This window comes from Drosophila rhopaloa, unplaced genomic scaffold, assembly GCF_018152115.1.
Source record: "Drosophila rhopaloa isolate 14029-0021.01 unplaced genomic scaffold, ASM1815211v1 contig_218, whole genome shotgun sequence".
Classification (NCBI taxonomy): Eukaryota; Metazoa; Arthropoda; class Insecta; order Diptera; family Drosophilidae; genus Drosophila; species Drosophila rhopaloa.
This window is the reverse complement of record NW_025335104.1, coordinates 2,154,205-2,170,338: the sequence shown is the minus strand read 5'-3', so window position 1 is coordinate 2,170,338 and position 16,134 is coordinate 2,154,205. Positions and strand designations below refer to the sequence as shown.

The following is a 16,134-nucleotide window of genomic DNA, read 5'->3' as shown; positions in this document are numbered from 1 at the left end:
GCTCCCATAGGAACAATCGGATATAACTTGCAAGAATGGAAGATATTTCGCGCAGTGTGAGAGCTATTGACATGAATCTTTCCAAATCAAATTTATTTATGCATACCTTGATCAGGGTTAAAGAGCGTGCCGATCGGACGTCTATATCCTATAGCTCCCATAGGAACAATAGGGTGAAATCGGTCCAAGTTTGATGTTTTTCAGAATATTTCAGCTATTGACATACATTTTTCCAAGTCTTATTTATTTACGCATATCTAGATCAGGGTAAAGCGCTTGGCGATCGGACGTTTATAGTTTCCGTAGTAATAAATGTTAAAGGCGTCGAAAATATCCCTTTTTTTCTATTTTTATATAACGGTTTTGCAGTATAAAAGCTATTGACATGAAACTATGCAAGTCTAATTTATTTGTGTATACCCTATTCTTTTCCCTACTTTTTAAATTTCAGCAATTTTGGCAAAGCCTACAAGGGCTTCGGCTTGCCGAAGTTAGCTTCCGACCTCGTTTTAAATAATTTCTTTTTTTTTTTTGTTCTTTGGCATTTGGTAATATTTAAATACTATGGAATTACGGTTTTAATTAAATTAAAATCCCATAGGCAAATCAAAAAATTAAAAATAATACAAATTAAAAAAAAATGTATTTTGCCGTTTTTCTTTTTATCAAAATATTCCTTTGCGATTTAGTAATTATTTACTATACCAGACTTACGCATTTAGTTTTGTCAAAATGCAGCTTAAAATCAATATGCTTTTAGTGTTTTTAGTAACAATAGCTTGCCGATGTTTGCTCCTTTTCTTTTTATACCCTTGCAGAGGGTATTATAATTTTGGTCAAAAGTGTGCAACGCAGTGAAGGAGACATCTCCGACCGTATAAAGTATATACATTCTTGATCAGGATCGCCTCCTGAGTTTATATAAGCATGTCCGCCTGTCTGTCCGTCTGTCTGTCTGTCTGTCTGTCTGTCTGTCCGTCTGTCTGTCTGTCCGTCTGTCTGTTTCTACGCAAACTAGTCTCTCAGTTTTAAAGATATCGAATTGAAACTTTGCACACACCTTTCTTTCCTTTGCACGGCCGACTATATCCTATAACTGCCATATAACTGAACGATTGAAAATGCCAAAGCTTTAATGTTTTTGATGTTACGAAGTTGGGATTTTTTATGAGTACTAAGAATGCATCATATGAATAATTTTAAAGAATATAATTTACAGAATATTCTGCAAGGGTATATCAACTTCGGCTCCGCCCGAAGTTAGCTTTAGAGAATATTATTTACAGAATATTCTGCAAGGGTATATCAACTTCGGCTCCGCCCGAAGTTAGCTTTCCTTTCTTGTTTAATAATACTTTTGCAACAAAATTTTCATAATATATTGGAATTATTTTATTTGTCCCTATTTCTTGCAATGGTATCATTAATATACATTATCACTCTTATCTTAAAGAAAAACAAACTAAGGCCTATGATATATATATATATTTAAATATATTTCTGAATGTAGCTTAGAACGTTCTTATTTTTAATTAATCTTTATGGTAGATGGATAATTTTATAATTATGCTTAAAATTAAAGCCCTTCTCAACTCGCCAGGTATAACTAAATTATTTCTTAACAGATGTGGTTTTAATCGTGTCTATTTTTTTAATCATATTTCTTGGTATCATGATTTTAACGGTTTTTGATTAAGTCATTTTAAGTGCCTGCTCTAGGGTATTTTCAAGCATTCATTTTTTATTTTAATTATTAAATTTGTAAATGGTTGCTCTCTACTTCCGTACAAATGAACATTAATTTCTAATGTCTATAACAAGTACATAATTTACAATTGCATTTGGTTTTTATCCATGGATGTACGTGTTTATTTACAATTTTTTTTATAAATGTACCTGTGTTATTTTAACAGTTTGTCAGGATTACAAATATATTTTTTCTCTTGTCCATTTAAATAAATTGTTTTCAAACCAAAATAACCAAGATTTATGTGGTTTGGCTTTCTTTTCTTGTTTGCATTTGGCAAGTTTAATAAATCTTTTACTGGCATTTACTTACCAATCTATTAGAACTTAAATTTTTTTTAGCCCAACCAAACCAAAAAATATAAACTAATTTTTGGAACACATTAATAAAGTACTTGGAGGCAACTCTGTAATGAATATGCTTTGTTGATTAATAATATGCCTTTGTTCGCCCTCATACGCATATTAACAACAAATAAAATCAAGTATTAACCAACAAAGCCGTAAAAACCAACGTACAACTTGGAAGGTGTTTGCAATTTGTTTAACTACTTATATTGTATTACAAAATTTGACTTTTAGTTTTCATATAAATGAAAAGATACTTTTCGTAAAGCATTCGGTGACCTCAAAGTTGTAGCAAAAACCTTTTTGCCCATATATGATCTTTTATAACAGTCAACTGATTAGTTTTTTTTTAATTTTTAAGAACAAATTCAATTGCAAACATTTAAACATTTTTAAGAAGGTTTTGAACGAAAGAATGCGATTATTTCTCACACATATTTTAGTTAAAGTAGTGTATGGGACGTAGTCTCACTTTTCTTCTAATAACTTCGCAAAGAAATTTTTAAAATTGCTTAAAAGAATATATTCAAAAATTAAAGGTCCAATTTAAAGTTAGATAACATAATATTCTTGAGGCTCAAAATTGATAGAAATCCTAATTTTCAAATTCAGACTCCAATTCATCACAAAAAAAATATAATAGAAAAGTATACCCAACACAGTGTTATAGTTGTTATAGCTTATCATAATCTTCTGTATTTACTTTTACGTCCGACTGCGAACACTTTTGACTTCTACTGTTTTAATGGCACTTTATTAATACGATTTGAATTTTATGCTCTAGCCGTACGAGCGTGTTGTCTGCAGCAAAAAAAGCGTGAGAAGCCAGCCGGTGAGCAGCGAGTAGGAAGCTGGGGTAGGGTGGCCATGGCTGCCGTTGGTCTTGCCTTTGGACCAATCATAGTCCTTTGGGCCCGTCAGCTTCTGCTTCGTTTTATCAATCTCGTTCAGATTCGTTTGATATTTACTGACCGCTGAAACAGATAAGCAAAGAGTGAGTGCCCGGTCAATCGGTTGTTATACAGTGGCTGAATTTTAACAGTACTTACGTTTGCCAGACGCAATCACCGAATTTGTTGGTCCTTCCCCGAGAACGTCATTAATGGGGGTGTTGGGCAAGCCGTTCGGCGCATTTGACACCATTGTCGTTGTCGTGCGCCTGACCGTTGTAGTTGTGGGAGGCGGCTGTGTTGTTGGCGGATTTGACACTACACAGAAAGAGGGTTATAATATAACGATTAATTATATGTGTTAAATTAACGGGTACTTGACCAAAAGTTCAGGTATAACGAAAAAGGAAATAAGATTCGGGGAACCTAAAACATATATAACACTTACTGCGTGAGTCAGTATTGTCCACATTAAAGGGCATTAGTTTCGTAAATCATTTAAATTGGTTATATTTCACCCCTTTTAATACAAGCACAAAAATACCTTTTTTATATAGGGTCAAAAACCAAAAATAATCTTTCGTGAAAACCACCAATTCGAATTGGCATAATAAGCCAAAATGTTTAAAAAAAAAGATTGTCTTTTTTTTTTTTTGGTTAAGACTTTCAATTTCATGTGTGATATTTTTGCTTTGATGTCTTCACATCGTTAGATGTTATTTATCGTGAGCGGTGGACCATTTGCATGTTTAAGGTGAACAAAGAGTTGGGCTTTTGGAGAGGATGAGGACTGTTGTTCATGTTGGCATATCTGCTGCGTAAGTAGGCTGGCCCAAATAAGCTTCCTTGAGGAACTCCAGCTCCAATAGACTGAACTGAGTACTTATTTTACTGGGAACGCCTTGTTTTGAACTTATTGAATTATAACGTAATATTATTTATCCTTTAAGCTGGACCTAACGCGTCGCAACCACTGTTGCGCATCGCTTCAGCCAATGACGGTCGTCAACCAAACATCGTTCTAGTCAATCATAAGCGGAATTAAAGGATGGACATCACCAGCATTGTCTGCCTGTCTGAAGACAGGTTAACCACACTCCGGATCATCGGTAGCTTCGTGGACCAAGAAACACGTCATCTTTTTGGGCCAACAAAGGGCCTGGAGCATAACTCTTCTTCCCTATCCCAAACAATGCCGTGGTGAACTTACACACACATCTAAGAGTTGAAGAACTTCCCCTGCAGTTCCGTTCATCACCTTTTAATTGATGAATCATCACCAAAAATGTATCACTGCTGATGATTAATTGACGAATTTTTAAACAAAGGAGTGAATCAGTAAAAAATTCATCACATTTCAATCAGTAATTCAACAACGGTAGTCCATATTAAGGATGGAAACGGCTTGTTTCAAGTAGTATGAGCGTTTTTAGACTCAGGTTCAGAGTTAAACTTGATCACGGAGGAGACTGCCTGTAGTTATTAGTGGATTTCCGGACACCTCGTAGCAAATCAATTACAACGTACACACAAGTCTCAAATCACGAGATTCGGATTTTGAGTGGATATCGACCTCGCGGTTATCGTATTTATTTGTGCACAGCAGCCTAGTGACGGTGTTGACATCACCGAATGAAACATGCCAGAAGGGATCGTCCTGACTGAATCAACATTTACAGCATCTCGACATCCTGATCGAAATTGAAGGATTCTTCGCGGCCATCCGAGTTGCAAAGCGTACAATGGGTATGAACATGACCATGATCATAAATAAATACAAATGATGGGGTGCTCTCTAGATGAAATCGTTTCACATTTTTGGAAAGTGGAAGAATACCAAACGCTACGACAAACGCCTTGTTCCTCTGTAATTATGTCGGAACTGAATTGTATTATAACGTAATATTTATGTGGTAACACTTTGAGCTGGAGCTAACGCATCGCAGCCACTGTTTCTAGTGTTGCATACCGTGGATTCTCACCTGTGCACGGTGTTTCGCACGGAACTCGCCTTTTCTACCAATAAACTTAAACCCAAATCTTTCTTTTTTTTTTTAGATATAGGTTGTTTGGTAATGACATACCGGCTTTTACATTCAAATATCGCGCTTCGCTTGTGTCAAATATAATCGTATCTAGCAATGCTGTATATCGTTTGAAAGGTATTGGCATCACCTTTAAAATGACATATAGTTTGTTTACATGAGCTTCCACGTTAAAAAAAAAATTAATTAAAAAATTACAATCGATTGAAATGGAGTTCACAAACGCAGAAATTCGGGCAATTTTAAAATTTTATTTCGCACAGGGAAAAACTGCTGCGGAATCTCGCAGACAGATTATTGCTGTCTTAGGAGATAACAAACTTTCGATTCAAACCGCCGAACAGTGGTTTAGGCGATTCCGAAGTGGAAATTTTGATACCGAAACACCCAAGCCTTCCGGACGACCAGTGACCGTTGATACGGATAAAATCATGGAAATAGTGGATCGAGATCGTCATGTAACTATTAGAACCATCGCAGAGGAGCTGCAACTAAGCACGGAAACCGTCCTTAGGCATTTAAAGTCGAAAAATTTAACAAAAACGCTCGATGTATGGGTGCCTCATGAGTTATCCCAAAAAACCTTTTCGGCCATGTAGCAATCTGCGAATCTTTGTTGTACCGTAATAAACTCGACTCATTTCTGGATCGGTTAGTCACTGGTGATAAAAAATGGATCACATATGACAACATAAAGCGTAAAAGATCCTGGTCGAAGCACGGTGAGTCGTCTCAAACGGTGGTAAAGCCAGGACTGACGGCTCAGAAGGTGTTGCTGAGTGTATGGTGGGATATCAGAGGAATTATCCATTATGAAGTGTTGCCCTATGGCCAAACCATCAATTCTGACCTCTACTGTGAACAACTGAAGCTATTGAAGATTGCACTTGAACAGAAGCGGCCAGCCATGGTGAATCGTAAGGGCGTTGTGTTCCATCATGACATCGCCAGGCCCCATACATCTTTGGTGACGCGTCACAAGCTACGGGAGCTTGGTTGGGAAGTGTTAATGCATCCACTTTATAGTCCGGACCCCAACCGATTATTATCTGTTTTTGGCCATGCAAATTTTTTTCGATGGATAAAAATTGAGTTCAAGGGAGGATTGTGAAAATCGAACCGCCGAGTTTCTTGCCAGTAGGGACAAGGACTTCTTTAGGAGAGGCATAAAAATGGCAGAAAATCAACGAAGACAACGGTACATATAGCACTTAAATCGGACAATGCTAACTGTGTTAAAATCGTCGTCAAAAATCAAAAAAAAACCGGTATGTCATTACCAAACAACCTAATGCTTTATTTATTGAATCTTCTCTATATGAGACTAACAATAAGTATATCAAACCTTAAGAATATAACTTAACTTACAGTCATACAGACTGAATTTAGACTAACGGGCCCTAATATTTATTGCTGGGCTGGTAGATCGTTACGATGCAGACGAGTTCTGTTCGAAACCCGTCTTAGGTTCCTTGCGAGATTATTTGGGTGCAGTGTTTAGTTTAATCCAGTGTAGGCTGCTAGCTTTAAGTCTGAGATGTACTTTCTTGCATTCAATGTGCCTCCGCCAGGTTAGGCGTCTGTCGAGGTGGACGCCGAGATATGTTACTTAGCTGGCTTGGGGAATCTGCGTACTATTCAAAGTTAGCGGGGGGCACGATTATCTGTTAAGTTATATGTTTACACTTTTGTTCATTAATTTTGATTCGCCAGTCTGATAGCCACTTCTAAACTACCACCAAATGATCAGCCAGTTGAGCTGTTGCTCTAGTTGGGCATCTCGAGCGGCTCAGGATTGCGGTGTCGTCAGCAAATGTGGACGTAGTCAGCCTCTCGTTCGTAGGGATGTCTACTGTGTATAGGACAAACAGGGTAGGGCCCAGTGCGCTACCTTGTGGGACTCCGGCTTCAATGTTTTACTCGTTGGATGACGTTGTATTGCATCTAACCTCAAAGACTCTGTGGTAGAGGTACGACTTAAGTAACTTATGAGTGTTTTCTGGCACTAATGTTATGATTTTATGCATAAGGCCTTCAAGCCACACTCGCCTGAGAGACGTTGAGGAATATCGCACTACAATATTCCCGATGTTCGAAGCCTGTACGAATTTCTGAAGTTATCCGGTTGGTTCCGTGGCTTTCACGAAACCCGAATTGATGTGCCGGGATTAAGTTTTGTTCTCTTAAATATGGTGTAATGCGCGTGAGCAGGCATTTTTCCAGTAATTTGGACAGGCACGATAGTAAGCTTATTGGCCTGTACGATGAGGGAATTGTGTGGTCTTTCCCAGGCTTCGGTATCATTATAATCACGGACTTTTTCCATTTTTTGGGGTAATAGCCAAGTTTTGTCATCCCGTTAAATAGCTTGCATATAACATCCACTGCGCAGTTTGGAAGTTCAATTAACATTTTTGGGGTTATTAGGTCGCCCCCTGGAGCCTTTTTCGGTTTTATTTGCTTCCTAATGACGTTAGCAATTTCAGGTGCTTGAATCAAAATCGGGTTAATTGCAATTTCAGAGCTAAGCGGCGGTAGTTGAAGAGAGTTTGTGGCGGCGTTCGGCTGAAATACATTTCGTAGGTGTAAAGCAAATGTTTCGGCTCTGTCTTCGTCACTGCGGGCCCAAGTACCCGAGGAGTTTCTAATCGGAGTGACTGATTTTATCGGAGAGCTTAAATTTGGGTGAGCTCTCCACAAAGGATGCTTTGTACTAGTCGGCGACAGTTTCTTGATGTACCGGCGCTGCGCAAGCTCCTCTTCTTGCTTGAGGGTTTTGGTGAGTCTGCGGGTGGCATCATTATAGAGTTGCTTCGAATGGGGCGATCTGCAGAATTGCCAAGCGCGTCGTAGACGTCGTTTTTCCCGAACAAGTGGTTCGATTTGTAGATTAGTTTTGTATTGGTTGCTACGCACGATTGTCTCTTCTGGTGTTGAGATGTTGGCTGCTGCCACGAGTACTGACTCCAGGGCTTTTGTACTTTAGCCAGTTAGTTCTAGTCGAGGTCAGCCTGAAGGGGTGCTCGATTACTTTCGGGCTTTGAAGGAGAGCTATTAAAACAGGAGAGTGATCCGATGATAAATCCGATAGCGATTTGGCGCTTACTAAGATTCTTGGGATGTTCTTGGTCACAGCGAAGTCAATTAAGTCCGGGAGTTTTCTGGGGTCAGCTGGCCAATATGTGGGGCTGCCAGTGGAGACATAGTAGAGTTTGTTGCTCAAATTTATGATTGCTTTATACAGTTGTCTTCCTTTGGGCGTCCCGAGTCTTGATCCCCAGGGCGTGTGCTTGGCGTTGTAGTCTCCTCCTGCTATAAAGCGATCTCCGAGTGAATTGTAGAAGTCCAAGAATTGCTCTTCAGTTATTGTAAACCGCGGTGGGAATAGATAGCGGCTATAGTGATACTGCCGTTGCCTGCTTGTAGTTTTATAGATGTAGCCTGCAAATAATTTGTTGCAAACCTCTGGTGAAAGTGGTGCTTAATGCGTTCCCTGATTAGGATTCCAGTTCCTCCGTGAGCCTTGCCGTCCGGGGATCTGTACAGTATGAATAACCTCTTATGTGGAAGTTGTATTTACTTATGAGATGCGTTTCTGCCAGCAGCATAACATCTATTTGGTTTTCATTGAGGAATTGAGTTTATTCAAGCTTGTGCCGTAACACGCCATTGGCATTTCACATGGATATTCGAAGACAAGACATCGGTTATTTAGGTTGTTGTTCCTAGGTAGCAAGCCCTTGCTACTCTTGCGCTGGTACGTGTAGTAGTGTTTCCTAGCCTCGTCTAGGTAATTAGTTACAGCTCTGAATTAATCTTCAGTTTTAGCTTGAAGCTTTGTTTCATTAATATTCCCTTTAACAAGAGGAGTAACATAAAAGTTGTCATTCCCGACCAGCGCAACAATTTTCTTTACTAGGGCATTTGAGTTCTGTTCCCTTATGTAAATTGGTGGGGGCTTTGGTTTATTTTGAACAGCCTGCCACCTTCGGATTGATTATTATCAATTTCCGACAAAAGGGCGAATCTGTTGTTACTAGATGCCCCTGGTAGTTCGCTGCCTTTATTAGGGCAATTTTGTTTTGGTTTGTTTCCAACCATTTTATTTTGCGGGCTTAGCTTCCGTTTGATTTGGATGTAACGATCCATGCCAGTCTGTATAGCCGGACCCACTTGTTGTTGTTTGATAATGCCGATATTGGCACTCGTACTTACAATTGGCTTTGTAGTTCTATTCGGCGCTGCAGAAGTTGCAAACGCATTCGAAATCGCGTTGTTGTTAAACGGCGACCGTTAATGTTGTTGGTGCAGTGGCTGCGGTTGCAGAAATTAACGAGGTCGCAGTGCTCGTGGCTGGTGAGCTGTGAGTCGAAGCTGGGGGTGGGGTTCTACACTGCAAGCTCCATGAAGTGGGAGTTGGTGTGAGTAGGGCGGGAGAACAAGACCGTGCTCTCGCACTGTTAATGGTCAGTAGGGCTAAGTTGCTCTTTGAAGAAGTTCTTTCTACATCTGTATCACGAGTTGAGAAATAAGAGATATAACTGTTTCTCTGGTCTACGGAGCTTCTACGCTCATTTTTTGAATCGCCGCTCATTGAGCTATCACTCGTGGCACTTCTTAGTTTTTATAATAACTTTGCACTAGTTTTATACATAGAACTAATTATTATTTACTGTTTTTAGCAATAAGATTGCCTTTTAACACCACTCCAGTATTTTTAGTTATTGTTTTTCACTTTTGAGCGGTTTTTTTTTTCCGGAACTTGCGCAAAACACGTCTGCACTCTCCGGCTGTTGTTTGTATTCTCGAAATCCCCAAAGCAACGCCTGTTTTTATACCCTTGCAGAGGGTATTATAATTTCAGTAAAAAGTTTGCAACGCAGTAAAGTAGACATTTTCGACCCTATGAAGTATACATATTCTTGATCAGCATCACCAGGAGAGTCGATCTAGCCATGTCCGTCTGTCCGTCCGACTGTCCGTCCTTCCGTTTCTACGCAAACTAGTCCCTCAGTTTTGAAGCTATCTGCTTGAAACTTTTTCAAAAATCGTCTTTCTATTGCAGGTAGTTTATAAGTCGGAACGAGCTCCGGGCGACTATATTATATAGCTATTATATAACTGAACGATCGGAAATCCCATAACTTTGGTGTTTGTAAAAGTAGGAAGTTGGGATTTTCTATGGGTTTTATTTTTCGCCAATCAATCCGACCTACCAAATTTCATAAGGATCGGCCGACTAATCCTATAGCTGCCAAATAATTGAACGATTGGAAATGCAATAACTTTAATGTTTTTAAAGTTAGGAAGTTGGAATTTTTTTTATTAATTTTTTTTGGCTAACCAATATAATTTACTAAATATTCTGCAAGGGTATATCAACTTCAGCTCCGCCCGAAAAAAAACCCATAGAAAATCCCAACTTCCTAACTTTAAAAAACCAAAAAAACTTTTGCCATTACCGATCAATCAGTTATATGGCAGCTATAGAATATAGTCTGTCGATCCCGGCCGTTCCGACATATATACTGCGTGCAAAGGAAAGAAGGGTGTGTGCAAAGTTTCAATTCGATAGCTTTAAAACTGAGAGACTAGTTTGCGTAGAAACAGACAGACGGACAGACGGACAGACGGACATGGCTATATCAACTCAGGAGGTGATCCTGATCAAGAATATATATACTTTATAGGGTCGGAGATATCTCCTTCACTGCGTTGCACACTTTTGACCAAAATTATAATACCCTCTGCAAGGGTATAAAAAGGGTATTTTGTGAAAGTCTTTTTGTGATCCAAGAAAGTGCAGAAATTGGTATGTATGTCATTTTGTTTGTCTTACTTTTACGGTGTTAAATATTTATTTATTTATTTATTTATATATAAGTCGGAACGGGCGGGATCGGCCGACTATATCCTATAGCTGCCATATAACTGAACGATCGGAAATGCCATAACTTTGGTGTTTGAAAAGTTGGAAAGTTGGGATTTTTTATGAGTATTAAGAATGCATCATATGAATAATTTTGGGGAATATAATTTACAGAGTAATCTGCAAGGGTATATCAACTACGGCTCCGCCCGAAGTTAGCTTTCCTTTCTTGTTCAAATTTAAAATCTTGTTTAAAAGTAAAAGCGATTCAAATAATATTTATCAACGAAGCTTGAGTTTTCAAACACACAACAACTTATTTGTATAAAATCTATAATCATTGAGATGAGTCCTGTCGTCGTACAGACCAATAAGTTTATTATCGTGTCTGCTCAACTGTTCGATATCATTTCTAAAATCACAATACAGTGACATCATACTTAATGGTCTTATGCATAAAGTCTAAACGCAAGTATTTGAGTGAAGTAATTCAGACGTGATATTGAGTCAACGACGGACGAGACAGTCTATGCAATTAATTGGGAAAACATATAGGCTAATAATCTCCGAATTTTCTAAGCAATAAGGATGATGAGAAGGAAAACCATTTCTTCCCAAGTAAGCCTCTTGTACTTTTATAGGAAAGAAGAACCATGGGACTGACGCTTTTTTTGGAATACCCATTCCCTTAAATAATTATTTTCTTTGCTTCGTTCTTTTTTATAAATAGACCCTTAGGCCAGAAAAGCGTACAACACACAGTTGTAAGTTGCGCATGAGGAATACCAATTTTTAAGGATGTTACTTTCCAAGCATTAAACAATTTTAATTGGGAGACCTTAAGACTATATTAAAAACATTAATATCCAGAGACTAAAGGTCAGGGGCGAGCCGATAAGCAAATCTGTATATGTTTTTATTGTGGCACCCGAACACATGAGGCCGTTTTAGGTGCCTTGCACGTGACATTTTGTGGTGTTACAGAATTGAATCTCTACTTATTTTCTCCATTAATATTTGTTATACATATCTAATTAATAAATTAATTCCAAGTAAGAAGTTCCGAATGGCTGCTTGCATAACCTAATTCCTTGACTTTCCTCTTAAAGGGAGCTAAGAATGTGCACAGCTACTTTTTAGTTGTTTATGCCTTGCTCTTTATTTATTGAATCTTCTTCTTTTGGATACTAAAAATAAGTGTATAAAATCTTATAGTAATCTAACTAACAGTCATATGACTGCTAATGAGTTATACGTCCCTAAGAATTCTTGCTGGGTTGGAAGGTCGTTTAGTTGTAGGCGGGTTCTGCTGGAAACCCGAGTCAAGCCTCTTGCGTGATGATTAGGGTGCAGGGAGAGTTTTTCTTTGTAGGTCATTTTTTGTTTGTCTATTTCATCTTTTACTGCACGAATGCCGGGGTCTCTGTGGATGTTTTGGTTGCGAATATACCGTGGTGTCCCAGTGATAGTCCTCAAGATTTTCGATTGTGCGCGCTGTATGATGTCAATGTTGCTGCTGCTCCCACAGCTGGGGGCCAAAAGTCCAGATAGGCTTGAGAGTGGAGCTGTAGAGCAGGACCTTGTAGTCCAGACGCAGGGTCGATCGAGCGTTTTATATCCAGTGGAAGCTGCTGCCCTTAGTTTTAAATGTATTTTCGTCGTTCGATGTGTCTTCTCCAGGTTAGTCGTCATTTCATTTCGTTCATTTAATTTAATATGCCAATCAGATAGCCACCTCTCAACTATGCTGAGGTTATTGAACGTAGATGTTGTTAGCTGCTCGTTCGTAGGAATATCGTCAGATGTGGTTGTGTTGCACCTCACTGCGAAGACTATTGCGCTGCAATCTCCCGATGTTCGAAGGCGGTGCGTATTTCTGATGTTATTCTGATAACTTGTTCGATTGTTCCATGGCTTCGACGGAAGCCAAAGTGATGTGCTGAGATAACTTTATGTGCTTCCAGATATGGTACTATGTATGTAAGGAGGAATTTTTCGAATAATTTAGACAGACACCATAATAAATTTATTGAAGGATGACGAAATTGTGTGGTCTTCTTCGGGCTTCGGTATCATTATGATAGTAGATTTTTTCCATTTGCTTGGATAGTAGCCGAGACGTATGATCCCATTGAAGAGTTTACAAATAGCCTCAATAGCAGAGTTTGGAAGTTCAATTATCATTTTTGGTGTTATTCGGTCACCGCCCGGAGCCTTTTTCGGTTTCAGATCCCCAATGACTTTCGCGATTTCCTTTGGCTGAAACATAGTTGGTAAGGAACTATATCAGATTCGACTTGTAGCAGAAGAAGTGGACCAGTGGAAGGGTTCTGCTGGAAAACGCTTCGGAGATGTGAAGCAAAAATTTCGCTGCGGGCCAGCTACCTGATGAGTGACTGTTTTGATTGGAGAGCTCAGATTTGGTGGAGCCCTCAACAGAGGATGTTTTATACTGGTTGGTGAAAGTTTTACGATGTACCGCAGTTGTGCATTTTCAGCGACTTTATTCAGGGCTCGGTTTAGTGTGCGAGTTGCTTCCTTAAGACGTTGTTTTGAAGATGGCGATCTGTTGGTTTGCAAAGACGTCGCAGGCGCCTCTTTTCTAGTACAAACTGAACCAATTGCAGATTAGTTTTGAAATAATTGATTTGCACGTCCTTCGATTGTGCTGTTGAAATAGTGGCTCCTGCCAAGAGTACGTCTTCAAGAGCATCAGTGGAGCAGTCGATGTCCGCTTCGATGTTAAGCTGCGGGGTTAGTTCGATGTGGGATGCAGCCGCTGCCGCCGCCGATTTTTGTCTTCGTTAACGCGCCGCCGCCGAATCACGAAAAATTTGTTTTATGCTAAAAGAATTGATATTGTCTCAGCTCCATCCCGCAACGTCTCATCTTTAGAACATGCAAATAAAGTTTAAGCTAGGTTTTTGTTTATTCATATTTTTTAGTTTAAAAATTTAAAAATGAAGATAATGATCTCGCAAAAGAACTCTGTTTAATTTTGTTAAATAATGTAAGGAAAATGTAATCAATGATCTCTCAGAAAAGGAAGTGTTAATTTATTTTTAATTTCTTGAAATTTGATGTTTGTTTAATTATTGGATAAAAAGGTTATTATACGTTTAATAGGGAAAATAATTAAAAATTGAAGAAATAAGAAATCTTTCAGAAAAAATTGTTATATATTTTATTTAAAATTTTTTTTTTTACTGCGTACGCCGCCGGCCGCCGACAAATTCGACGGCTTAGCTGCCGCCGTCGCCGGTTCTTTTGTAACTCTACGCTGCCGCCGCCGACGACAAAGCCATCGTCGTAAACCTCTAGTATGGAATGGCTCGCCTTTAATGAATTGTAAATTCTAGTACATACTTGTAAATAATGACTTAACTGCTTTACAACATTTGCAACAGCAAGGGTTTCTATAGTACTCGATTATCCGTTTGCAAAGGAGGTATTTCATTTGAATCGATTACTTGTTGACGCATGCACCTTTAGTTGCTGTTGCAGATTTTGGCGCTTGGGTTTTAACGCTACCCGTAAACATCGCTTTCAATACCGAGAATCTAAGTTGGAAACGTGTGTCGAGACGATGGAAACAATGAGTTCTTCCAATTCGATCGATTTGAATTTGGGCAAGAAGGCTACCATATTCGGGAATATTTTTATAATACAACATGTTGTATATTTAATAACATATTTATAATATTGTAATAAAACAACATGTTGTATTTTTATTCGTACCCTGCAGTATCGTTAATTTCCTTGTTGATCAATCATGTCCGAGAAAATTCATTACTGGTAATGAGTAATCGTTAAATTTTCGTAAAAAATAATGAAAAATTGTTAATCAGTGAAAAATGCATCAAATTTTAATCAGTAATACATACCATTTTAATCAGCAATTCATCGCAAAGTTTTTCATAGCAATTCATTGCATTTTAATCAGTAATTCATCGCATTTTAATCAGCAATTCATCGCGTTTTCGTTAGTTAAGTTTCAGCCAAATGCATCCGTATTTTCATTTATTTCCTTATAATCTATTTCTTACATTTATTGGTTATTATTATTAATTATAGTTCTAAATCTTAATCCTGAATCAATTAGAATTTTCAGTTGTCTGGGGGTTGTTAGAGGTATCAGTGATCCTAAGCACCTTTTTTTTAATGGAGTGCAGGCTTTCAACACACCTCATGGCCTTGCTAAAAACTTTACAGTGCCTGCCTACAAGGATGCTATTTCTGCAGCTTTTTTTGCGTTCTTTATTTATGCTCTTGCAGAGGGTATTTTAATTTTAGTCAAAAGTCTGTAACGCAGTAAAGGAGACATCTCCGACCCTATAAAGTATATATATTCTTGATCAGGATCCCGTCCTGAGTTGATATAAGCATGTCCGTCTGTCTGTTTCTACGTGAACTAGTCCCTCAGTTTTAAAGCTATCTGCTTGAAACTTCCCAAAAGTAGTCTTTCTATTGCAGGTAGTATATAAGTCGAATCGGAACAATCGGAAAAAACAATTCAAAAAAATTATAACTTTTTTTTTTCTTTGGGACTTGGTAATATTTAAATATTATGGAATTACGGTTTTAATAAAATAAAAATCAGACAACTTTACCAAATGGCAAATATAGGCATAACGAGGACGGAAGCTAACTTTGGAAAGCCGAAGTTTTAATACCCTTGCAGACCTTGCCGAAATTGCTAAAAGTGAAAAAGTAGCGAAAGGAATAAGGTATACATAAGTAAACTAGATTTGCATCGTTTTAAGTCAATTGCTTTTATACTGCAAAAATGTCATATACAAATAGAAAAAAAGGGATACTTTCGCAGCCTTTAACAATTTTTCCTATCTCCTTTAAGATATAGACTACCGAGCGGCAAGCGCTTTTACCCTAATCAAGATATGCGTAAATAAATAAGAATTGGAAAAATTTATGTTAGTAGCTTACACACTGTGCGAAATATCCTATTGTTCCTATGGGAGCTATATGATATAGACGTCCGATCGGCACGCGCTTTCACCTTGATCAATGTATGCATAAAAAAATACGATTTGGAAAGATTCATGTCAATAGCGAAATATCCTAAAAATCATTAAATTTTAACCGATTTTACCCTTTTGTTCCTGTGGGAGCTATAGGATATAGACGTCACATCGTCACGCACTTTTACCCTGATCAAGGTACGCATAAAAAATAAGATTTAGAAAGATTTATGTCAATAGCTTTTACACTGCGCGAA

General features: G+C 38.3%; 2 protein-coding genes across 3 annotated transcripts in view; one reads left to right on the top strand and one right to left on the bottom strand.

The window, feature by feature from the left end:
• The window catches only part of LOC108041731, a 93,585-nt gene that overhangs the window by 21,600 nt on the left and 55,851 nt on the right, over positions 1-16,134 (top strand). The window lies entirely within an intron of this gene.
• The window catches only part of LOC108037158 (neurotrimin), a 277,439-nt gene continuing 262,821 nt past the window's right edge, over positions 1,517-16,134 (bottom strand). Inside the window, exons 9-10 of the mRNA XM_044460759.1 lie at positions 3,144-3,302; positions 1,517-3,068 (exon numbers count right to left, since the gene is read on the bottom strand). Of these exons, the coding sequence (XP_044316694.1) occupies positions 2,875-3,068; positions 3,144-3,302 (353 nt within the window). The 3' untranslated portion in view covers positions 1,517-2,874. The remainder of the gene's footprint in view (positions 3,069-3,143; positions 3,303-16,134) is intronic.